The sequence below is a fragment of the Caloenas nicobarica genome, chromosome 22 (assembly GCF_036013445.1).
Source record: "Caloenas nicobarica isolate bCalNic1 chromosome 22, bCalNic1.hap1, whole genome shotgun sequence".
Classification (NCBI taxonomy): Eukaryota; Metazoa; Chordata; class Aves; order Columbiformes; family Columbidae; genus Caloenas; species Caloenas nicobarica.
This window is the reverse complement of record NC_088266.1, coordinates 1,894,749-1,920,286: the sequence shown is the minus strand read 5'-3', so window position 1 is coordinate 1,920,286 and position 25,538 is coordinate 1,894,749. Positions and strand designations below refer to the sequence as shown.

Sequence of the window (25,538 nt, the reverse complement as noted above, 5' to 3'; positions counted from 1 at the left end):
AGCTGGAATGTTGTTTGTTTTACAGGACGGGCTGCTTTTTTATTAGGGCTCCGGCTCTTCAAATTGCCCAGCTTTGCTCAAGATATCGCTGCCTTTTGGCTGCGCTGAGTCCCTGCGCTGCAAGACGCAGGAAAGTAGTATTTTAGAGAATAAATGTGGGGTTTTTTTTTACCCTGAAGATGCAGAGAGCTGGGCTTTCTGAGGCCTGGTGCGTTTAGATCGTGCCGCAACTTGCAGTGTAGTTGGTATAAACATCAATACCAGGCATTGGGTGCAGAAGGGTTACCCCAAAACCCACCCCACAAGGGATTTCAATAGCCAAACTGGCTTTTTTCCTCTCTTTTTCCGACCTTTGAACTTGGACGGGTTACTTTATTTGATGTACTCACAGTTTCAAAAGTCAATGCCCCTTAATTATTGCAAAGGGCACGTGGTTTGCATTCGGTTTTCCCTTCCCAGTGGATCTTTCTTTTGGTGATTTCGTGACAGTCTCTGGTGCTTTGTCATGCAGCACGGAGAGGAAACGGGGACGCGTTCCGGACAAGCTGGCTCTGCGCTCCGCTTGGGTATCAGTGTCTCCAAGCACCAGAAATATTTATTTTCCTCATTTCCAGTTACAAAGATATGCTGTCTCTGCAATACTGAAGCTGAATTTTATTGGGACTTTAGTTTGGGGTTGTTTTGTTTTGTTTGTTTTAAATCCATGCAGTGTTTTCGACCCAAAAAAGAGCTAAAGGCACCAAGGACTCACACCCTCCTCCCCTGATTTATTCTACACCATTGCAAGGCTGGTATAAACTCGAATTTTCACTTGTGCACTTTATTTTTCCCCTAATATTTTTTTACCCAAACTGATCTGTCTTCCTCAGCTTCAGAAGCTTAAAATGGCTTGCGAAGAAGCAGGAAAACGCAGTTGAAATTATTTTGGTCTAGGATTAAAATACATGCCATGAGGATGTCACAGTGCCTGGCTGGCTGGCCTGGGTTTGTTTTTTTTTTTAAATCCAAATAGAGGAGAAGAATGCTGCCACCTCCCCTCAAAAATAATAAATGAGCTGTGTGGTTGTGTGAACGCGGCGCTTGCCAAGGGTTTGGCGTGGGGAGGAGGCAGGAGGCTCTAAACCTGCCATGGGTTAGGTAGGGATTAGATGTCGAAGGCAACTAAACCTTTCGAGAAAGGTTAAAGTAGAAAAACAGGAGCGTTGCTTTGCACCGGGTTTTAGTTGCACAACTGCCTGAAAGGAGCTTGGAGCCAGGGGGGTCAGGCTCTGCTCCCAAGGAACAAGCACCAGGACCAGAGGAAACGGCCTCAAGTTGCGCCAGGGGAGGTTGAGGTTGGATCTGGGGAACAATTTCTTCCCCAAAGGGCTGTGGGGCATTGGAACAGGCTGCCCAGGGCAGTGCTGGAGTCACCATCCCTGGAGGGGTTGGACAGACGGACATGAGGTTCTCAGGACATGGGGCAGTGCCGGGAGTGGGCAACGGTTGGACTCGATGATCGTGAGGGTCTTTTCCAGCCAAAATGATTCTATAATTCTACACTTAGGGTGCAAAGCGCTGCCTGGTGCCTTCCTGGGTGCAGGTGACATTGCAGCCTACAGGGGTCTTAATGTGTAAAAATGCTGTAGAGTTGAATCTTAAGGAGTAGGTAAAGCTGTGAAAGTGCTCTTAATCATTATTTCTTCCTCAATCCCATCCCAGGTAAATCCCCTACACCACTCTTTATAAATCCTCCGCCCCAGACAGAGCTCCGGAGCGACGTGCCGTGTAGCTGTATGTTAAATTAATTTGGCCAGACATGGGTTGACACGAAGAGGGTTCAGTTGCATGTAAGGACATCGCGTGGCTGTACACGGGGGCAGAGCTGGGTGGTCTCACATCCCGAGTCCCCAGCTCCCTTTTCCTGCTGTGTGGTTAGTAAAACGCCCTGGACTTGTCCCTAAAAGCCAAGGACACTGGGGCTGCTGCCTTTTCAATAGCCAATCTGCATGACAAGCCCCAGGTCAGACAACGGGACCCTCAGCAAAGGCCACCGGGCGTCACCGCGTCCCCCCGCTGAGCCCGGGGTATTGTCTGCGGTGCTCCAATGTGCCGGTCGCGATTCATTCAGAGCGGCGAGATGGATATCGCTGGTGTACGTATGGGTGGGCTGCATATAAAAAGCTCTTTCATGCTGGAAATACGTTCCTGCAGCCTGTGAAATTACGGCTGCGGGGCAGGATCACTGGAAAACAGGGACGCGCGTGTACTGGTGCAGAGCGAAGCTGGAAGCGGCAACTTCTCTTGCTCTGAATTGTTTCGTCTTGCTACCAAAAGCAGGTTATCAACCCTTCACCCCAGGCGCGTCTTTTTTAGGTTTTTTTTTTTTCCTTCTTGCTGCTGTTTGAAAAAGAAAAAAGCCTTTACATCAGTATAAGCTCCAGGGCAGTCCTGTGTCCTGTGTCCTGTCAGGTCAGCTCATCTGAATCTATTCTTATTTTTTTTAACTGGCAAACAGCCAAGAGCAACGTGTGATGGAGAGAGAGGGAAGGAACGGTGCAACTTACACTCCACCGTGCCTCTCCCTCCGCTTTTGCTTCAACACAGACTAAATATCGGGGCTTTTTAGCAAAGCCGCTTCCCTTGTGCTGGTTATTTATGACACTGTGTCGTCCTCAACCTGGAGAAGCTTCTGCAGAATCCCAAGAGCTTCTACCTCTGTCTCAGACCCAGGGCCAGATGCCACCCCGCGCCGTGGGCTTGGCCGCCTGAACTTTGACTTTTCCTCTTGCTTTTCCTTCGGGGCAATATATGGCTTGTCAACGCAGGGGTGACGACTTCTGCTCCCTCCAAGCCCCGGCTGGTACCCTCGGTGTTCCCAGAGCATAAAACATTGCGGCTTTCCACTGCGTGCTGGCGTATGTGTGCTTGGGAGTGATTTACCATGTTTTTTTCCCTCCCTAAATTTGATAATAAATGGTTGAGGAGTCGCTGGGGAGGGCTTGCTGAGGTTGGGAGAGTCGATATTAGATTTTTATGGCTATTTTTGAGGGCATTGGTGTGTGAAGCTGGGCTTTACAGAGAGATGTCATGGTTCGGAGCGGGATTCAGGCAGGCCGGTGGTGGTGCTAAGGGATTCCACGCAGGATTGGGCGATTTGGGAGCGTCCACATGTGCGCTGCTGAATTCCTGCTGTCTGGAGACCTTTAAATATGTCCCAGGAGATGCAATAACAAACAGAGCAACACCCCAACATGCAGATTGAGGCTTCAAAGACAAGCTTGTCCTTCCCGCCAGCCATGCTGTTCGCTTCTTACCAAAGCTCTGGGGGAAGAACTTTACAGAAAACCCAGGCATTGGCATTTTTCAGGTTGCGTCAGGTCAGGGGAGGACTGAATTTCCAACACGTTGCCGTCGCACGGAGGGCACGGATGCAGAAGAACCTGCTGCTTCATCACCCGGATCGGCTCAGGAGCTGAAGTCACCTTCTCTCCTCCATCCCCGCTTGCAAATGTAGGAACCGGCGTGAGTTTGAAGGGTGAACTTGCTCTTCCAGCATCACCATCAGGCGCTCGTCCCGCTTCTCCTGAGTTAGGCAATACATGGAAGAGATGCCGGATCTCGAGAAGGCGGAAGGCGAGGGGTCGTTGTGCAAAATCAACAGGGCTGGTTGTGTTTGAGGAAGGAAACGCAGAAATTGGGAAATCCTCTCTGTAATTGCAGGGGTTTCACTCTCTGGACACATTTGAGCCTTGCTCATCCTTCAAGGTGGATGAGCTGAGCGAGTCCTCTCTGCTCTCTCACATATTTAATTTATTCTTGTCAGAGGTGCCTGGGTACCACAGGACACCAACTACCAAATACAGACATCTGCTTTTTTTTTTTTTCTTTTTGCTGCTGAGTTTGGGCCCAAAAGCTCTTTATTTCCCTGGGTATTTTTGAGGGATTGTCAAGTATTGTGTTCCCTCGTTCCCCGTCCCTAATCCTTTCTCATACGGAGCAAAGGGAATGTTCGCCTGAGATGCGTGTGTGTCAGTGATGCTTTTCTGTGATGAAATATGCTGAAATACTGTCAGGTTTGGAAAAATAGAATAGTATATAATAGAATATTATAAAAATAGAATATTATATAGTAGAAAAACAAAGTAAGCGACTAGGTCTAGGTACACAGGCCAGTTTCTTAGTCTAATTCCTCAATCTATAAACCATATAAACTAGCTTAGAGAAGGTAAGTGTGCTGAGTGCGTTAATTGTAGCTAATCTAATTAACAGCGAGCTCCTAAGGCAGCTTTCTTTGCACTTTCAGGAGCAGCTCTGCTTGAGGGGATCATCATCTCAGAAGGTTCTTGCTGGAGCTTTCCACTGCTCAGGGACACTCCTAAGCCGGCCTGTGGTTTTATTGAAGTCGGGGCCGCCTGTTTGCCTTTCTCCTGTCTGAAACCCAGGGGGAAAAGAAAATATTTTTTTCCACCCAAAAATGTGAAGGTCGGAGAATTGGCTCATCCATGCGTGGTTTTTTTTTTTTTTTTCCCCAGGTGCGTGTTACTATGACGCCAACCAGTCGATGTACGTGTTCGGCGGCTGCACGCAGAGCAGCTGCAACGCTGCCTTCAACGACCTCTGGAGACTGGACCTGAACAGCAAGGAGTGGATCCGGCCCCTGGCATCGGGTGAGAGGCGCCACGTGAGCGATTCCCCCGGCACTTTATCCAAACTTACCTCATCCCGGGGGCTGGCTGGTCTGATTCTGTATTTTCCTCCGTGTTTTATCGTTATCTGACCATTTTTCAGGTTATATCCCTTGATTTTTTTTTTTTCGCCACAAAACATCCATGCGGGATGAGTGACATCTACACCTACGAGAGCCCGTGTTGATAAGAATCATTGTCTCAGCGCTGAGATTTTTATTATTTTTAATAACTTTAGTAGCTACCACTGGAGGTATTTTGAGGAGTGGAGCAGACGTGCCCGTGCGAGCGTGGGAAAACAGGTACATTCCTGCGGCCCGCGCGCTGCGAGCGGGGCAGGAAAATGCCGCAAAATCGTTTCCCACACTAGTTTTCGGACTCCAAATGTCACCCATGGCACACTTGTTTTCCTTATGTTTCTGAATTTGACCAAAATAACATTGGGGGAAGGCTCTTGGAGGGGCGTCAGTATTAAATTAGCTTTTCCAGCAAAAGCTTTTAATATTTAACAAAGAGTGGGTGAAGAAAAGCTCAGCACCCACCAAGCGCTCCTTGCCGACTTGTCTGCTTGGGTCCAGGCTCCCTCTGACCCTGTTCCACATGCTCTAAATATTGCGAATTACTCAGTTATTTTTTTAAAGTCTTATTTTCCTGTCTGACGCTTTTTTCTTACATGAAGTCCTCCAAAATCCGGATGTTTCTGCGTACTGGTGTTATCTGGGAATGGCTCAGATGTCACTTGGAAGTGTTAACTTGTAGCTTGGTGCTTGGTGACTGCTTGTTGGATATCAGTCTGTGCAAACCTTTACATTTTTTATTTTTGTGCCCGAACACACGGTGTATGATACCTACAGGTGAGAATTAAGCAGTCGTGGGCTTAAAATGGAGGAAAAAAAACAAACTGCAGTCTACACATACATGGAAAGCAGCTCTTGCTCTTCCTCCTTCCCTGCCGTAGCACTTTGCCTCTGCTCAGGGATGGAGAATAGGCCGGGATTGGTATAAACAGCACCCAAGGTGATGCAGATCTTTGCTCTGACATCTCCTCTTGCAGCCCAGCGAGTTCTTCCGTCGGATTAAACGTGAGGCCGCGACTCGCAAACCGCATTAACGAGCCCGACCGCCGGCACCCGGCACCGCGCCTCGCTCACTCTCGTGGTATTTCGCCAAGTCCGATTCCCGCTGCCTCGCGAACAAATAATGCTTTTGCGAAAAGAACGGGTCCTGTGGGAATATGTGTCAGAGTTAAGTCCCATGGGAAGATCCCCCGAGGAAATATTTCTGCGTTGCTGTCATGAAGCGCGTGGAGGGAGATGGGATCGCAACTGAAACTTGGGGCGGTCTCACCAAACAGAGAGCGCTCTTGTTCCTCCGGCTTCAGAGGAGATGAGTCACCCCGCGCTGTGCCGGTGGTTTTTTTTTTACACATAACTGCTATTTTTTTTTTTTTTTTTTTAGTCCTTAACCATAGGGTTGGCACCTCCTGTCTGGGAAAGAATAGTGACTGGAGGGGGCAAAAGCAGAGAGAGCTTTGAAATTCAGGTTTTGGAGACATGAATAAGGCAGGAGGGATTTTAAAAAAAAAAAAAAAAAAGTGCTGGTGTTGATTGATTAACACTTGATGTGTGTGCAGGCTAATTGCTCGCAGAGGTTGAGGAGGAGTTCCCACCCCTGCCCTTACGGATTCTATAGGGTGGGTTTTACTCCAGAATAAGACAGCGGCTTTTCCACAAACCCAGTTCTTGCACAGAGAAGTTTGATCATGTTCCTCTTGCGCCCTCATTAATCATGGGCATCTCAGCTAATGAGAGCTGGGGAGGGAAATGCCTTAGACCTGGCTCAGGTGCGCTGCAGCAGCTTCATCCCTTTCCCTTCTCTGAAGGGCTTTTCCAGGAGAAAACACCCTTTGTTGTTGTTGTTGTTGTTGTTTGTTCAGACCTGTTTTCTTTTGGGTTTTCTTACTTGGAGGCATTAGATGACATCAGAGCGGGAGAATTCATCTCCAGCCCAAGCCACTGCACTTCATTTAGGAGTAAATATTTATCCTTCAAAGAAATAATTGGCCTGTGTTTCTTTAGTCTCAGAGATGGAGGAGGGAGATAATTGCTTCAAAAAACCCTAATTTTTGAGGTTTCAAAGTATTTTTTGCCTTAGATCTAAAACAATGGCATTGACTTTCTACTTATTAGGCTGGAGCAGAACAAGAGATTTAATCTCCAGCTTTTATGTAGCTCTTTCTCCTGGCGGGGCTCAATGTTCTACAAAGGAGAGTGGAAGGCAGCAGGATCTCTATTTTAGGAACATGGAAAGTCTCAAAACTTTTTACTCCCTCAAGATTTTCTGGCCCCTTTGGAGCTACTTTTCCACCTCCTTCACTCCCACAGCCGAGTCTCGCTGGAGCAGGAGGGGGAGCGCTAATTAATGGTGTAATAATGACTTAATGTGGGCAGCTGGCAACGTTATCCCGGGGTAGGTGGTCCCTGGGAGGTAGGTGCCTTTCTCCACGGGTTGGGGATGCTTTTCTTTGCCTCTATTTGCATAATTAATCCAGGCACTTTGACTTTGAGCTTATCGCTGAGAGAAGAAGCCGATGGAGGCCGGGAGGTGGTTTAGGCTGGAGTGTGTTTACCCAGCTAGAGGCGAGGGTTAGTCCCGACTCCTCGGAAACTCAAGCTGCGGCACGCCGCTCTCGCAGCGATGAGGGGGCGATCACGCTCCACTGCTCCCCAGAAACGAGCTCTCCTACAGCCAAAACAGCCCAGGAAAGAAACCCAAACCCGTTTGAAACGGGAAATCCCAGGACTTAACGCAACGAGTAACGCAGGAGTGCACCTGGTGAGGGTTTTGCTGATGCCTGGGGGTGGCTAACTCAGGATTTTGGCTTTTTTGGGGGGAACTTTTCTCCTGTTTCTGTGCAGGCCTGTGAGACAATTCTTGATGAGATCCATCTCTGCATGATAAAAACTGTGGGCACGTCCTGGGAGATGCTGCCTCGGCCGTCAGCGCTGACCCAAACCCTTTGCCATCGTCCGTCTCTCCTGTTTGTGACATCCTCAGGCTGCAGCGAATAGTTTACAGGCAGAATTGAGAGTGTATCCCGTGGCAGTTCTCCTTCTGTGCTATTCCAGACTCTATTTTTGCAGATTTTCTCCCTTCCTGTGTTTGTTAGTTTATATTCCTCAGGAGCCCTGTACTTGGCCTCTGTCTGCCAGGACCCTACACTAAACTGGGAAATACTTTTTTTAAAATCCAAGAGAAAAACTATGGCAGTTTTGCCTGTGCTCTCAGGGGCTTGTGGGACAGAGGTGGAAGGTTTGGGGGTTTTTTTATAGTGTCTCTTACTTGGGAATGGTGATACAAAGACCTGGTCTTTGCAGGGAGATGAACGATAGGTGAAGTCCTATGGACTCTGTGCGTCCTCCTTGTTGTTCCTGCTTTATCATCCTCAGCCAAGCACAATCCCCCTTCTGCTACCATCTTCCCTACGGCTACGTGGGAAGATAAGAGCTGGAAAAAACCCAGTTCCCCCCCTTGACACCGTGTGTTTTATCACTACCAGGCTGCAATATCCCGCTCTGATATTGGGGAAGTTGTGGCTCCGTTTTTTGTGTTTGCTTACCGTGCGGCCGCCCAGCGTCCACCCTTCCGCCGGGGGGCTAAACCTCCCAAGGATTTGTTTCCTAGTGCTTTTTTCAGGCTGCATTCACTTTTGCTGGGGAGATGGGAAAGCTGCTCATCTCTTTTTCAGGATAAAAACAGACTCGGAGACAAAACTCGTTGGTTAGATGCTCTGCTCTTCTTTGTCCGTGTTCACAGCATCGCGACGTTGCCACGTCAGCGCAGCTGATCCTCCCTGTGTCTTACTGCTTTAGCCTGAAAATGGGTACAGACCATCAGCTTGAAGTTTGCGCTTAAAACCTGGGTAGGCTTAACGAGACGCAGTAAATGTACAAAAAAATAAAACCTCTCCCCAGTCGGTTCCTCTTGGCTCTGTCCCCTCCATGCTTTGAGTGGGAGCTGCTGGAGTTTGAGGATGGGGTTTCCCCTCGGGAGCTGAGGGGAAGGTGCCTTTGATGGTGTTGTGTCAACAAAATGAACAGCCCGAAGGAGGCAGGAGAGACTCTGCTGTCACCTGCCCCAGGTGGTTGTATCAGATGTGGTCCCCATGCGGTGGGAGGCTCTTTGGGCCGAGAGAGCCAAAAACCTGCCCATTAGTTGTCAAGCGCAAGCGGAGCGGTTCGCCCTTGACGAAGCTGTGCAAAAACCTTGCCTTGGGCAAAAAGAGAAAAAAAGAAAGAAAAAAAAAAAAAGAACAAGCCCTGTTTTCATCATCTTTTTCATCATCTCCTTCTCGAAAACAGTGGCAAGTTTGCAAAACACTTGGTGAAGTTTGGTGATGCTGGTGCCGATCCAGGGTGAGCTGCTTCGTGCGGGGCCTCCCAGATGACGGGAGGTTTGTGGAGCTGAGAGGAGACGGGAGCTGCAGCGAATCGCAGGATGGTTGGGGTTGGAAGGATTTCTGGAGAGCATCCAGTCCAAAAGGTGAAGGACTGGACTTTCCGAGGAAGGGACGTTGTCGTGCGACCAACATCCAGCCCTCCGCATCCGCAAATCCGTGTGACGCCTTCATAGTGGCATTCCAAAGGGTCGGTGGGATTTCTAAAGAGTAAAACCAGTTAGAGTAGTGGAAACCATCTCACATTTGGATTTAAAACCCTGATATTGTGCAGATTGTTCAGTCCTTGGTTGTGTTTTGCATCTTTTTCCTGAATAGCAGTAACCAGCTAAGACTCGTTCCCGAAATCCTCCGCTCTGACCTTGTATCGCAATTCTCCTGCTCCCATTGCAGAGGGACTTGCTTCATGGTAACGTAGCGAGTGATCCAAGGCACATCCTTGCTTTGGGGATTAGAAAAAATCCCCAAAATCCTGCCCTGACCGCGCCAGTGTCCTCTGTAGAGCAGCATTTGTCTGTGGACTGCTGCCCGTCCACAAGACACCATTTGCAAGATGTTTCTTAGCAAAACCAAACCCGTTCCCAGATATGCGAGGAATGAAACCAGGAGAAGCAGGTTTTGAAAATAAACTTTCAAAATTTAGCCTGTCTTGTTTCCACTTACAGCTCTTGAGAGGGGAGCTCTTCATGTACCCGTGTGTGTCTGCACTCAGTGCGGTGTTGAACGTCCCTTTTTAATTGAAGGCATGCCTCATTTTGTATTAAAAATTCAGGATCACCTTGAGCGTGCTGAAGCCAGGTCGTAGCTGCTCCTGGGAATCCAGATGAGTGAAAAGCTGATATCTGGCACAGGATCACGTCTCTAATTATGACTCCAGCTACTGGCTGCGGGTGTCTGGTTTTTCAGAGTAGAACAGGTTAATGAAACGAGTGGAAATCCCTCGCAATATGTGCGGTGACTTTCTGCTGCCGTAAGATCGAACAAAGAGGAAAAGTTTGCTCCGGCTCTTTTCCTGACCTGGTTTGTTTTTCTCCTTTATTGCCCTTTGAGTTTAGCAGCAGTAGGGGCTATTTCTGCATTTGCAGAGCTAAAACTTTGTCTTATCATTAAAAAAAAAAAAAAATCCCTGACTTTCCCACTGTGATCGAAATGCTTTTGGAGCCCTCAAGCCCGGAGCAGCTTGACCGCGTTGGAAACTCTGCCTTAATTCTGGTGAGTCTGCTGCCTGCCCAGAGCTTGCTTAGCACACAACTCCGTTCTTTTAGTAAATATATTGAGTTTTTTCCCCAGTTTGGGCTCACAGGTTTACAAGGAGGTGAGTAACCAGGAGTAAAGTGATAGTAGCCTTTGACAGCTGTATCCTCCAGCCTGGTGTTGGGAGGGACGAGAAGCACTCGAAGATGAAGCCTATTTAAAATGTCAAGCTGCAGCGTGGAAATAAAAGGCAAAAGTGCATATTTTGAAGAAGAATCCCGGTAAATAGGGAAATCCAGCTGGTGGTACATACAGAAATGCTGCAAAGTGCGCAGGGGTCATCCCATCGCAGGTACGCAGGGCAGCAGTCTGCTGCTCCCGGGTGAGAACTGCGTCTGCAACACCTTAAATCATTCCTTTTGCAAAATGCAACGTTGCAGGGCGGCTGGGTTTGCAGCATTCGGAACCAGCAAGCTACACCCTGCTTTCCAAAGGAGGCGATATCCCTGAATATAGAGTTTAAACTTCATTACAGCCCTTCCAGAGAGCAAACCCAGAGCTTGTTTTTCAGGCTCTGGGCTGCGTCTTGGCGCAGCTTGGGTGATTCTTGGTGCCTTTCGGTCCCTCGGTTCGTCTGTCCGAGGCAGACAGGATGCTAATTTGTTCCTTTCTTCGCTTGGGTGGTTTTGAAAAACGTGTCTAATGAAATTTGCATTATTAAATATTTCAAGGGCAAGAGATGAAAATTCATCAGGTGAAGGGTTTGGGTTTTTTCTTTTTTTTTTTTTTTTCCCGAAAGCTCTGACGTCTCATTGGGAAAGCGCTGCTTGTGTTCCAGGGCTGGGTTCCAGGAGGTTAATTAATCCATCACTGTTTGGGTGCAATAGGATCGCTCTGCGGCCGTGATGAGATGCCCGATCTGGGTGGGTTTAGCTTAACAACACACATTTACCACCCCTTTGGTTTGTCCTCTGCTCTCGTGGCCTCTCTTGCTGTTCGTGTTTAACCTCTGAAAGTCTTTCGTCACCTGGAACCATCGACTTCTGAATCGCCCTCATCCAACATCACCCGTTGTCGGCGGGGCAGCTTGTACCCCTCGGGATGGACACACGGTTGAGTGAGTTACGCCAGGGACGCAGAGGTAGAAAACATACGCAAATAGGGTGCGTGACTTTTTTGCGAGGATCGGCCACTTGGGAAGTGACTGTCCCCGTGCCGGGCACTGAGGAGGCCAAACGTCGAATCCTGGGGGCAGTTTTGGGCCCCTCACGCCAAGAAAGGCCTTGAGGTGCTGGAGCGAGTTCAGAGAAGGGAACGGAGCTGGGGAAGGAGGTTGAGGTTGGATCTTGGGAACAATTTCTTCCCCAAAGGGCTGTCGGGCATTGGAACAAGCTGCCCAGGGCAGTGGTGGAGTCACCATCCCTGGAGGGGTTTAAAAGGCATTTAGACGAGGTTCTCAGGACATGGGGCAGTGCCAGGGCTGGGGAACGGTTGGACTCGATGAGCTTGAGGGGCTTTTCCAACCAAAATGATTCTATAATTCTACACTTAAGGTACAAAGCGCTGCCTGGTGCCTTCCTGGCTGCAGGTGACATTGCAGCCTACGAGGGGTCTTAATGCATAAAAATGCTGTAGAGTTGAATCTTAAGGAGTAGGTAAAGCTGTGAAAGTGCTCTTAATCATTATTTCTTCCTCAATCCCATCCCAGGTGAATCCCCTACACCACTCTTTATAAATCCTCCGCCCCAGACAGAGCTCCAGAGCGATGTGCCGTTGGCAAGACGTGGGTCGAGACGAAGAGGGTTCAGTTGCACGTAAGGACGTCGTGTGGCTGCATACGGGGGCAGAGCTGGGTGGTCTCACATCCCGTGTCCCCAGCTCCCTTTTCCTGCTGTGTGGTCAGCAAAACGTCCTGGACTTGTCCTGAAAACCCACGGTTCTTAGGGACATGGGGCAGTACCAGGGATGGGGGAACAGTTGGACTCGATGATCTCGAGGGGCTTCTTCAATGAAAATGATTCTATGATTCTCTTTTAAATCTGCTCATATGGCATTTGTCTCTCTGCGTAGAGCAGCCCTTCTTAAGACACTTATCAGCATGAATTAAGCAGAAAAGCATGAAAAATATCTTCTTGCTTTAACCTTGTCAGACTTAGATTCCCAGAGAGAAGCGCAGATCCCTCCAGAGATTAACAAGGAATTTTTCCCACTATCGCCTTTATCAGCCTCCGGGATGGATGTGGAGAATTTTTCTGCCTCCGCAGTCCCCGTTTGCGACACACAAAGCTACCCTGGAGCAGGGCCGGGGCGGCTGCACGTCGCTTTTCAGCATCAGTACATGTTCATTTTAAAAAATGACCTCCAGGCCATCTGAAAATCTTGCTGCTGAGCACGCTCTACCAAAATTGGGGAAAACTATTTGCAACCCTGTTGGTAAATAAGAAGTCCGTGATCTGCAAAAATAGGTTCCTGGGGTTGGGAGTCCTTATATAGACAAAGAAGTAGTTGTGTCTCCTTAATGGTGCTGAGCATCCGGCATCTCCCAGTGAGTTTGGGAAATTTAATGTCTCGTTTGCGTGAGATTTGGGTGAAACTTTGAGCACCTGCTGTTGAAATGATGAGTAGGAATCTCTCTCCTTTAATACTCTTTCCTCTGCCTCAGAAAGCCAGCAAATAATTTACTTTTTAATGGTGTCAAAGTGCAGGCCTGTAATCTTTCAAACCGGTACTTGAGGGTTGATTTTGCAAGAGCTTTTTCTTTTTCTATACAGATTTTTTTTTTCTGTCAGCGGTATAACTTTTTCCTGACACTTGATTTCACAGCCTCGCAGAGAATTCAATTTCTTGTGGCTTTGTGCTTGTCCGAGTTCAGCTGACTCGAGCCAAGATATTTGCTAACTGTCGCGAGGCTGCGAGGGCAGCCGTGAAACCTCCTTCTTTTATTTCCTTTTGAGGAAAGAAGGCTTAAAAAAATATGAAACGGGTGCCCCAGCCCCACACACTGGTGTTTATATTGGTGTTGTCTCCGGGATAATTAATGCCTTGGAAGCTGATAACCCGATCCGGCTCCTGCCCGAGGCTGGTGCCGTCATCCCGGGCAGGAGGTACCGAGGTGTGATGGAGCTTTGTCCGACCACAACCTCCCCCAGGCATCTTATTATCGAAATATTTGGGTCTCTCGCCAAGCTTTCCCTCTTCGGCAGGTACGTTCACCTTCAAGAGATGCTCCCTTTTGGGGGCAGTGAAATAAAACCCCGCTTATCCCGTCGCTAAATGAGCCTTGTCGGCTGGGAAGGAGCTTTGAGGAGCTTTCGGAAAAATCCTGCTCGGAGGCTTCGGGCAGACGGTGCTGACATCTATCGGCAAAAGCTCCTTGTGAGACATCCCAGAGGATGATTTTCCTCCTTTAAGCTGATGCTGCTGTTGTGCCTTTGCCTAAGGACCCTGTCCACCAAGATTACATATGTAATACCCCAGATTTAATACGCAATATTCACTTCACAGTATATCTCCTGGCCGGCCCGATGTGCTTCCAAAGACTTTTTAAATGCTCGCAGCCTGATTTTGTTAATACATCTTTCACAAAAGCATCCGCTGTAAAATCTCCTTAATTCTGGTTGGCATGTGGAATGACAAAGCACCAGCTCATGCTTGTCCGCAGTCCAAAAAGGTGAATATTTATTCCGGACGTGAAATATTCAGCCAGTTTGGCTTTAAAGTGGAACGAGGGAGAAAAGCGCAGTGCAGGAATGGGTGGCTTGAAAAGTAAAGTAAGAGGGAAAGAGGATGTGAAGAGCCGGACTGAATATCCCTTTGTGTGTTGTACTGGATTTCCACTAAGCAGCTGAATTTTCTTTGCAGCAAATTTTGAGCTTTTTGCATTTATTCAAGTTGACTTTTCTGGCCGGTTGCTCTTTAAAGGATGGTTGAGTTTTGTTGTTTTGGTTTGGTTTTTTAGCCCCATGGTAGCTGTAACCTCACCAAATTACACAGCGGCCGTTTCCTGAAAACACCCCTAATTTGGGGCTTCTCCGATGCCCGAAAAGCCTCGTGCTGTGGCGAACGAAAGGGGAGCGTGGCTGGAGCGAAAAGCGCAGAGCTCAGCAGAGCTGAGCACGCTCCTCCGCTAACCCACACGTTCCTCCCTCCCTTCCCTACAATTAACCGGTTACTACTTCGTTGTGTAGCCCAATCTGGCAATTTCCATCCCTCCGTTTGCCTCCTGGAGGGGAAGCCAAGAGTCACAGGAGCCGATCGACCGAGCGTTGAGCTCTTTAATTAGCGCCAGAGCTGTTTTGTGTAGGATGACAGACTGTTACTCAAATCACTTGAAGTCTGCGGGGTACGGTATCGCTCAAGAGGAGGAAAAGAAACAAGTATTAGAGAGAGGTGGATCGCTGGCTGGCGTTTGGATTCCACCCGCCTCGAGGGAAAAGCAGCTTTTGCAACAGCGGCACCTTTTACCGCCAAGGCCAAATTTGCATTTCCCAAAAGCGGGTGAGGTGATTGCGAAGGGGGAACCTGGGGTGACCTCACTGTAAAGAAGGACTCAGCACCTCGGAGCGACACTGCTGGTGAGAAACGCTCGGGATGGACCCGAATTAAACCTTGAGGAGCAGGAATTGCGGCAAAATTGCGGCGATCGAGGAAGGGGCAAAGCCCCAGGGCATTCTGCCACCTTTATCTCATCCCTTGTTTGCTCAACGTGCTGCGTAAGGACATTTTTGCCGAGCATTAGTGCCGAGTGACTCAGTAATCCTGTTGCACGGGGTTCAGAGGGCACTGCCTCTCCTTTGCAACAGCTTTACCGGCCTCGGAGTCACAGTGTGTAAGAATTTCCCGGGTGAAAAAATAAACATGACTGTGACATTGCAAAAGCTCGAGGGTGACTTATCCTCCCCGGTGGGGATTTCTGCCTCCGCTTTGTCAAGATTGCAAGAAACCAGCCCTTTGGTTCCATGCTGTAGGTTTGACAGGGCTTGTACCATGAGCCTGTGTCATTGTCGGGTGGAAATTCAACTTTTTCTGTGTGTGAATATCAGTTAAGCCACTGTGGTTTGGTTACATACCCCCCATAACTTGTAACAAAACCTACAATGGCGCACAGATATTTTTCCCCCCACTACCTGAGAGGTGTTTTGCAGGCGGCAGCTGCATATGTCCGTAAAAGTTTTGTTGGGGAGACAAATCAAATCTTGTTCCATTTTTCTTTAAGCTCTTGCAAAGCTGAATTCCTGTCTACTTCCGAGAAAGGAATTTTTTTTTTTAATTTATTTTTGAAGCCGGATTTGAGAGAACACTAAATCGCATGTGGCTTTGGTAAGGGAAGAAGATACTTTCCTGGCTCTTAAAAGCTTTAAGGTTTAGGCAGGCCTAGTCAAAGCCAGGCTTAAAAATACTTGCAGTGCCAATGCCCTGATTTGAACATCTCGGGGATAAAACCATGTGAATGTCAGGGGCAGCTGACCAGAGAGTCCTAAATGTTGGGGTTTGACCTGTGGAAAAAGCTGGTGTGCAATGTGCCGTGAAGATTTCTGATTTTTTCACAGGGATTCTCCTTTGGCGTCTCCCAAATCCGATGCTGGGGTTGCTGGGATGCTCGTTCTCCGCCAGTCACACCGTATCCCGGCCCTGGACTGCTGCTCCTCGGCTTCGTCATCTTCCCCTTGTGACACCTTGCCGGTGGAAAAGCTTTCGGCCAAATCTGCAAACTGCTGCGGAAAAATCCCGGCTGGCCTGGGAAGCAGAGGGATTTATTATTTTTTTGTTTTCCTTCTCTGGTTTCCTTTCCTGTTGAAGAGGAAAAATGTGGGGATTTCATGCTGTTGTGTGAGTTTGGGATGGACTTTGCGTGATGTAGTCGGGGTCGACCCTTGGCTGAAGTGGGTGAGGTTTCCAGATGAGGACCCGTGATTTGGCATCTTTAAGTCTCTGCCGGCCTAAAACCCGGACTAACAAATCCAGACTGAGCATCAGAGCGGCTGCTGCGGGTCCGTGGGATGCAGAACAGCAGGTTTTACCCGCATTCTGCGTCCCCCAGAGATGCACGCGGTTTAAAACAGCAACGGGACAGCCGGCTCCTCCTGCAAGGACAGGTCTGAGATGGGGCTTTGTTAGTTGGAGGCAGAGCACAGTAAGTCCAAGCCTGCCTTTTAGCCCCATTTCTGCTGTGACATCCAACAGCTGGCTCTATTTTTTCCCCTTCTTAAAAAAATAATTTGCTTTTTACCCCTTTTTGACTCTTCTGAAGCAACACAAGCTCCTCGGGGTGAAATCCCGCAAAACTTTTTGGTTTTCTGCAGCCGGTTTATATTGAAACACTGTGACTTTGCAAAGGTCCAAACCATTTAGGAATCTCCAGCAAACGTTGCTTTTGTACCTAATGATGCAGGTTCAGCGTCTCCCTCTGGCTTTTTCTTTGGAATTACAATACGCTCCACTGATAACGCACCCACCAAATTAAGCGCATCCTTGCGCCGGGCCATAATTTGTTGAACAAATTTAATTCGTTTGCAGGGAGAGGCCGGGTTTGGCAGGCAGCTGCTGTTTTTCCAGCGTGGTTTGAGCCCTGATCACCTTGTTCTTTTTTGTCTTGGCCCAGGTAGTGCCTCTTCACCCCAAACCCTTCCCCGGGACACTTTTCTACCCCTTTGCTGTGCAGTTTGCGGGTGGTTTTTGCACCTTCCTTCGCACATGGAAATCCACTGCCTGCTGGATGAGCTTGCCTTCATTTCTTCACTTGGAAATTGGAAAAGTGGCTGTTTATCCTGGAGTTTCACATGAATCGGTGGGCGGTGACAGGGATCGACTCGCCCGAGTTGTAGCATCATCTCTTGCTGGAGCTAAAGCAGCTTAAAAAACCCTGTCAGATCTGGCAGTAACATCCCTGGGCCATTATTGTCCCATTTATCTCCAGAAAGCTTAGTCTACCATAAAAAAAATTCCCCCAAATTTATCCCCTTGACACAACCCCAAAACTCTTTCCATCTCTCAACCTTCCCTCTAAGCTGGTACAAACTCTGGCTCCGCTCCAGTGCATCTTTTACAGTATTTCCCCAAACAACATCAATTTGAACCGATGCTTTCATCTGGGTAACCCCATCAAATCAGGCACCAGCTGATCTTTATTTTTCCTCCCTTTCCTCTTTTTATTTTAAGCTTCACTTGGTATTTTGTTCTCGGAGTCGCTCGGGGCTGTGCCTGCTGTCGGTAAAAGGCTGATCTGGAAATTCATGTTACACGTGCCCTTGCAGCGGGTTTTTCTTTTGTGGCCGCTGAGCTCTGCGTGTGCTGCTCCAGTTGCATTAGAGAGCTGAATAAATGGGCTTTAAAAAATGCTTATAAGGACAGATCCTAAATAGATAGCGGCCAGAGCTCATGTCAGAAGCGATTAGAGGTTGGCATTTCTCTTCCAAACATCCGTGGAAGCCAGAGATCTTTGTTTGTTTGTTTTGAAAAGTACGTATCTGCTTTGCAAGCCAGGAAAATCCATCAACTGGAAAAAAAAAATAGCTCAGACCAGCTTTTAGCTCCTCATCCCGACCAAATAAACAGCGTCAGCTGGAAATAGAATGTTGCCTTCTATGTTTAGGAGTAGTTAATTGTGCTGCATCGTCTGCGTGCTTGGATTTTTATCCCCAAGGAAAGATAATCTGATATCGGGCTGGATGGTGTTATCGGGGTGTGGAGCTTGGAAACCCAGCCAGGAGGAGTCCTGTGTTCTTTGACCCAGAGAGCAGCTGAAACCGGTGCAATTAGCTAACGATGTTCTTCTGCAGGCACTTCAGTCCCTGGCGAGGAACAGAAGCCGTTTCATTTAATCCTGGTGAGGAAGGAGCCCTCCCACGTCAAGTATGTTCATGCAGACCTTTGAAACACCGCTCGGCGCCTCCTCCAGAGAGCTCGGACTTTGAGCAGGTCGTTACGGGGCCCTATATAATTAAGCCGTGTCCCTTTGATGTCCCTGCTGCCGTACCTTGGTCCCTGCATTCCTCATACTTGAGACCTGAAGTCACCAAGTTGCCGTCGTCACTCCTGCCCTCCCTGGGGACAGTGGCAGCAGAGAAACGGTGTGAATTCTCCAGGTTTCAGCAGCTCTTTGCTCATGGGTTTCTGCTCCAACGCAAAATCGCTGAAGCCCTCTCCGGTACGAGAGCATCTGTAGATAACACGAGGACATGAGGAAGAAATTGTTGGCCCTGAGGGTGGTGAGAGCCTGGCCCAGGTGGCCAGAGAGGTGGTGGATGAACCATCCCTGGAGACATCCCAGGCCAGGCTGGACGGGGCTCTGAGCAACCTGAGCTGGTGCAGATGTCCCTGCTCATGGCAGGGATGAGCTCTGAAGGTCCCTTCCCACCCAAACTATTCTGTGGTAACCCAACTGTCTGCTTGGAAGAGGCTTTGAGAGGTCAGCTCTTCCTTTGACCTGTAAAATTCAGATTTTTCCTGCATTGCAGAATACAACTCCGCTCATTTATGCTGGTACAACATCCAGTAGCAGGCAAAGCTTCCTGAAAAACCAGGACTAGCCTCTGCCCTGGGCTGTTTGCAGCTCGTTGACTCATTTTGGAACCGTCTCGCTCACTGAGGCTGGGGTTGACCTTCAGATTACAGCACTAGGAGGGCGGGTGGCTTTTCTCTGCACCATCCCAGACCCTTCTAAGCAAAGTGCCAATCTGTTTCTCCATCCTAGAATGACTCTAGCTAGCCCTTTTTGTTTAACCCAATTTAAGCCCAGCATCTTTCACCCTGTGGCATCCTCGATGAAGAAGCCCAACCAGCTGATTCTCCACAGACCACGTAGAAATGTTTCTAGCAGCCTGGTTTGCGATGCCAAGCTTGGGAGAGCAACTTGATGCCCTGCCGGGGAAATATTTAGGCTGGCAACCTGCTGGTGTGGATTAATGAATTACACACAGCCATGGAACAAGCCAGGAAAACTGGAATTTGGGAACAAATAGGAACCAACTGTGACCCTCTTCTGGCACTCTCATCTCAGGTATCGCTCTGACCACACTACATATGTCTCCTCCACAACTTTATTCCCTTTTTCCCCTATAGCCATGAACCTGAGAGCAGAAGAAAAAATGTGTTTTGTCCCTGGAAAAGGGCTCAGGGACCCTGTGCCTGTCCCCTCTGCATCTGGCCAGGGGTGGCTTTTTGACCGAGCTCTTCCGACCCACCAGCTGGAACCCATCGCAATCGAATTGCTTTTCTCAGCTGCAATATCTTAAAATAGCTGCTCTGGTTTCTTTTAAAAATAGTCTCCATTCTGCTTGTCATTACCTGCTAAAAATGTTTCTCAAAGTTCTATTAGGTTGCTGGGGGAGGCCGTTCGGTTTGGTGTCTCGGTCTTTTTGGAGAAGGTGACCGTGATTCCGCGGCCACGTGTGTGACCTTGCCCTTGAGCTGCCCCCGCTTCCCACAGCCAGCCGGGCGCATCCGTATCTTTTGCGTGATGTATTGATTATTATTTTGAAAGTATGACCACAGAGGCGGAGGAATGCCTGTACTGGGCACTGGGGAGGCCAGACCTCGAATCCTGGGGGCAGTTTTGGGCCCTTCAGCTCAGGGCTCCAAATGGCGGCACCAGAATCACCTCAGGGCTCAACATGGCGGCCAGAGGGGTGGCGGGATCACCTCACACCGAGAAAGGCCTTGAGGTGCTGGAGCGAGTTGAGAGAAGGGAACGGAGCTGGTGAGGGGCTGGAGCACAAGTGTGATGGGAGCGGCTGAGGGAGCTGGGGGTTCAGCTGGAGAACAGGAGCCGAGGGGAGACCTTCTGATCTCTGACCTGCCTGAAAGGAGCTTGGAGCCAGGGGGGTCGGGCTCTGCTCCCCAGGAACAAGCGCCAGGACCAGAGGAAACGGCCTCAAGTTGCGCCAGGGGAGGTTGAGGTTGGATCTGGGGAACAATTTCTTCCCCCAAGGGCTGTGGGGCATTGGAACAGGCTGCCCAGGGCAGTGCTGGAGTCACCATCCCTGGAGGGGTTGGACAGACGGACATGAGGTTCTCAGGACATGGGGCAGTGCCGGGGGTGGGGAACGGTTGGACTGGATGATCGTGAGGGGCTTTTCCAACCAAAATGATTCTGCGATTCTACAAATCTGCCTGATGCTGGTGACAGCCACAGGAAGGAGGATGCTCAGAGGCACCAGCCCTGGCTGGAGAGACTTTTTTAGCTTTTCCTGGGAAGCAATTCAGTGTTTAACCCAGCATTCACAGCCGGTGGGATCATAACAGAGCAGCAGCAGGTCAAGAAGTGAGCTCAGCGCTTTGCTGCGCTGCATAAGCCTTCGGCACACACGGCATTTTCCTGGCGCAATACATCGCAACAGCACCGAGCCCAAGAGGCCACGTCGTCTCGCGCATGCAGGTCCCTGTCCCCCGCGGAGCCTTTTGAATTCAAACAAGCCAAGCAAAAAGTCTCTTAATATTTTTTAGAGCAACGCTTTGTTCTGCAGACTGGAGGGGAGACTGTTAATTCACACAGCGAAGCGTTTCGGGTTTAATTGCGTCACTTTGCAAAAAAAAAAGGGGGAGATTTGGTGCATGCTGCTGCTGGTGAGCGCCCCAGCAATCGGCCACGAGCGACGCCGGATGCGTTGGAACTGGAATTCGCTCTCCCTCCTTCCTTGGGGAGAAGTTACTGGGTAATTATTGCTTTTATTCAGCGCTAAAGCAATAATTTCGAGGGATATGTTAGAAAGCTAGCAATTTCCTGCCAGTGAGTGACAGATGTTTTGCCATCCACGAGACGTGCTTTCAGGCTCCTACTAATTACCATGACACAAATTGGCAGTAGTTTTTCTTCCCAGGCTCCCAACTCTAATTTTGCCTTCTTTTCTGCTATTTTTTTTTTCTAAAGGTGGACTGTCCATGTTGTTGCACTTCGGTAAAACCCATGTTTGATTTCCTAACCTTCCCCTTCTCCCTCCCTGCCCAGGTTCTTACCCCTCGCCCAAGGCGGGGGCCACGCTGGTGGTCTACAAGGACTTGCTGGTGCTTTTCGGTGGGTGGACGCGGCCGAGCCCTTACCCCCTGCACCAGCCGGAGAGGTTCTTCGATGAAATCCACACGTACTCGCCCTCCAAAAACTGGTAAGGACACATCTGGATTCGAAGTTCAGGCTTTGATCCTGGAAAAAATGCGGCTGTGACACAGCTGGAGAAATTGCCGGAGGGTGTTTCTCCGAGCGTGCCGGGCACTGGCTCGTAGGGAAGCTCATGTTCCTCGGTGTGTCTGATCCTGGGGTGTCTGCGATGCTCTTAATGAAACAAAAATTTTAAAAAGGAGAGGAAAAAAAAAAAAGGCACAAAACCACACCGGGGGTGTGGACACGCTGCTGTCTGGCACTTCTTGGGTGGTGGTTGCTTCCGTACAGCTCTCACCTTGTACCTAAAGTATTGCCAGACTCCCCCAGTGTTCCCATCACCAGGCGGGAAGTCAGGATGTGAACGTTTTAAACATTTAATCGATTTGGCTGCGAGACAGTGAGGAAAAGAAGAGATGAAACCTTTACTCCTGGAGTTCTGGCTTATAGCAATAGTCCAAACTCAAAGCTCCCGTGACCTCCCACTGGAGATGCAATAAAGCACCATCTTTGTAAACTCTGCCTTTCCAGCCCCTGGGCTTATAATGAAACATCCAGCAGAGACCGTGGAGCTGACAGGAATTTTCCTTTTCCCTTTAAACACCGTTGGGCTGGTTTTTGACCAGACTTTCTCACTCCTGCTTGTGTGAGAAAGGAACAAATACTTTATCAAAGCGGTGGTGGTTCCTGCACCTCTTTCATTGAGAACTTTTCATCATCAAAAGTGTCCATTATCCAATGCATTTTTGGGCAGTGTCATCCAAACGCTGTAATTAAACCGCATTGGAAATAATTCAGGGCGAACTTAATTGGAAGGGGCAATATTTCCAACTTGGCTTTGTGACTTTGTCATGCTTTAAAAATGTTTAGCACATTAGTATTTCTAATTAGTTTCGCTATTATTTGGCTCTTTGGAGGTTTTCCATGAGGTTTTCCTCTGTAACGTGTTCTTGAGGACTTTGCTGTCCCCTGGGATTTTTCCTTTTGCCGTTCATCCGGTGCTTTTTTTTTTTCCAAAATGTGGATTTTCTTCCTCCCTCTTCCCCTAGGTGGAACTGCATTGTCACCACCCATGGCCCCCCTCCCATGGCCGGACACTCCTCCTGCGTCATCGAAGACAAAATGATTGTTTTCGGGGGTTCGCTGGGATCGCGGCAAATGTAAGTTTGGGGTGAGGCTGTTTGTCAAATCCTCCCACAAGCAAGGAGCGTACTGTGGTGGTCTGGGGTAGTTCATAGCGTTTCAGAAGGAAATCTCGCAGGGTTTTGAGGTCTGCAGGCTGCCTTAGCACATTTTCATCTCATTGCGAATCTCCTCGGGGCTCCAGCCTGCAAAAAACACAATTCTGCCGTAAAACTCTGCCCTGAATCCACATTTCAAACACCCTGAGGTTCTGCTTGTGCCAGCGGTATCGTCACCGCTTGTTGTCTCATCCTTGCAGGAGCAACGATGTCTGGGTGCTGGATCTCGAGCAGTGGGCATGGTCCAAGCCCAACATCTCCGGGCCCAGCCCTCACCCGCGAGGCGGCCAGTCTCAGGTGAGCTTTTCTTCACCACCAACACACGCCACAAAGATAAACCAGAGGCAGTTTCATTTCCAGCTTCCAGGCAGCTCTCTGCAAGTCGCCTCCAAGCCACCTCCCAATCTCCAAGTTATCTTGGAGCCTTTGCCCGACGGGCCCATGTTTTCTCTTGCTGTCTGCACTGCGAGGGTGCGTTTTTATCTCCCTGACACTCAGGCAGGTACCGTGCAGCATCTTGCGCGTGATTCAGAATTCTTAATGAGCGTTTCTAGAAAACAAATTGTTGTTTTCACCCCACGATCATTCCCCATGGTGTGTAAGATCAATGAAGCGTTATCACAAGTTGGTTTGGCTCGAGGCCCTTTTGATTGCTCGGCTCTCCTGATTCTTGGTTCGAGCGACGCTGGATTGTTCCTGCTCCAAGCCACGGGTCTGGCAGCACCTGTTTTATTGTCTGCCCGGGGCAGGGAGCTCGTGGGAGTCACCCAGCGGGATGCAGGTGGCTTGGTCGCAGCTGCCATCCCCACCTTCCCTTTGTGGTCCCCAGGAGGATAGTGGATGGTTCAGAGCATGTGGTTCATCTCAGGGCACCCAAAAAAGTTCAGATGGGTCATGCTTGAAAGTGACTTTCTCTCCATCCCCTGGAAAAGGAGACTAAGGGCTTTGCTCACCCACCACCAGCATCTGATAGTGTTTTATTGACTTTTTAGCAGGGCCTGTTGTGATAGGACATTGGGTGATGGTTTTAAACTAGAGGGGAGATTCAGGCTGGACGTGAGGAAGAAATTGTTGCCCTGAGGGTGGTGAGAGCCTGGCCCAGGTTGCCAGAGAGGTGGTGGATGAACCATCCCTGGAGACATCCTAGGCCAGGCTGGACGGGGCTCTGAGCAACCTGAGCTGGTGCAGATGTCCCTGCTCATGGGCTGGATGAGCTCTGAAGGTCCCTTCAACCCAAACCCTTCTGTGATTCTATGATTACTGTGGGCACATGGCCTCCCAGCTGGTCCTCGTACCTTCTCCCCTTGAGCGCAGAGGCTGTTGAGTTTGCCAGCTCAGCTCCAGGAAGGATAATCGCTCTTCTCTGTGAGAGGAGCTGCTCTGGGAGCTGTTTGAGACAACACCGTGGGGTCAACCACACATCCCGCTTTACCTTGGGCCCAGTAAAACCTGCTCTCCATCCCAGCTCTGCTCCTCATCCCGGGGCGGACAAAATTCAACAAGATCTGTGTGGTTGAGAAGCCCTTGCTGAAAGCGCTGGGCGCTGCTTCGTGTCCTTCCCGGTCTGAAACACTGTTCTTTGTCCCCTTCAGATTGTCATAGACAACGAAACCATCTTAATCCTGGGTGGTTGTGGTGGTCCCAATGCAGTGAGTATCCTGGGGGTAGCGCGGGCATGAACCCCACGTGTCTCGCAGCAACCGAGAGCCGTGGGCACTGGATGGGGGAGCGGGGGGACTCTGCATGTTACCTGGGTGGCATTTTATCCTGCAAAGCTGGGCACCCACACAGCAGGTTTTCCAGAGAAGCTGTCTAGCTATTGCTAGAGCTGCTTTAATTAAGAAAAAAGCACCCCAGGCGCTATCTGAGCAGCTCGCTGAGGTTAATTGAGCCTCGGAAGAATTGGGCCTGATTTTCTACTGGGGTAGAAGATGGAGATGAAGGGATTTGTCCATGGCCATCGTAGGGTGTAGTCACCCCTGGGCAGTCAGATCTTGATGTAGGTCACTGTTCCTCTGTCTGCAGCAGCAAAGCACCACTCCTGCTTCTGATGGGTTGATCTCAGCAGCACACTGGGCTCCTAAATCTCAAACTGGGCTCCTAAATCTCAAACTGGGCTCCTAAATCTCAAACCGGGTTCCTAAATCTCAAACCAGGCTCCTAAGTCTCAAACTGGGTTCCTAAATCCATCACGTTTCTCTTCACAGCTGTTCAAAGACGCCTGGTTACTGCACATGCATGCAAACCCCTGGACGTGGCAGCCGCTCAAGGTGGAGAATGAAGATCATGGAGCCCCGGAGCTCTGGTGCCATCCTGCCTGCAGGGTATGGACAAGGCAGGGGTCTCTGCTCTCTCATATACACCCCTTGATCATTATTGCCTGCCCAGAATGCTCCATATCCCCTGCTTTTTTTCCCCAATACAGCACAAAGGCTGCATTGGGCACTGGTGAGGCCGCAGCTTGAATCTTGGGCTCAGTTTTGGGCCCCTCACGCCAAGAAAGGCCTTGAGATGCCAGAGCAAGTTGAGAGAAGGGAACGGGGCTGGTGAGGGGCTGGAGCACAAGTGTGATGGGAGCGGCTGAGGGAGCTGGGGGTTCAGCTGGAGAACAGGAGCTGAGGGGAGACCTCCTGATCTCTGAACTGCCTGAAAGGAGCTTGGAGCCAGGGGGGTCGGGCTCTGCTCCCCAGGAACAAGCGCCAGGACCAGAGGAAACAGCCTCAAGTTGCGCCAGGGGAGGTTGAGGTTGGATCTGGGGAACAATTTCTTCCCCAAAGGGCTGTGGGGCATTGGAACAGGCTGCCCAGGGCAGTGGTGGTGTCACCATCCCTGGAGGGGTTGGACAGACGGAGATGAGGTTCTCAGGGACATGGGGCAGTGCCAGGGGT

The 25,538-nt window shown here is 49.6% G+C and overlaps 1 protein-coding gene across 2 annotated transcripts in view; it reads left to right on the top strand.

The window, feature by feature from the left end:
- The window catches only part of FBXO42 (F-box protein 42), a 47,272-nt gene that overhangs the window by 18,639 nt on the left and 3,095 nt on the right, over window positions 1-25,538 (top strand). For both annotated transcript variants that reach the window (XM_065650025.1, XM_065650024.1), the window contains exons 4-9: window positions 4,515-4,649; window positions 21,263-21,416; window positions 22,459-22,569; window positions 22,851-22,947; window positions 24,243-24,299; window positions 24,858-24,974. In XM_065650025.1, coding sequence (XP_065506097.1) covers window positions 4,515-4,649; window positions 21,263-21,416; window positions 22,459-22,569; window positions 22,851-22,947; window positions 24,243-24,299; window positions 24,858-24,974 — 671 coding nt within the window. The remainder of the gene's footprint in view (window positions 1-4,514; window positions 4,650-21,262; window positions 21,417-22,458; window positions 22,570-22,850; window positions 22,948-24,242; window positions 24,300-24,857; window positions 24,975-25,538) is intronic.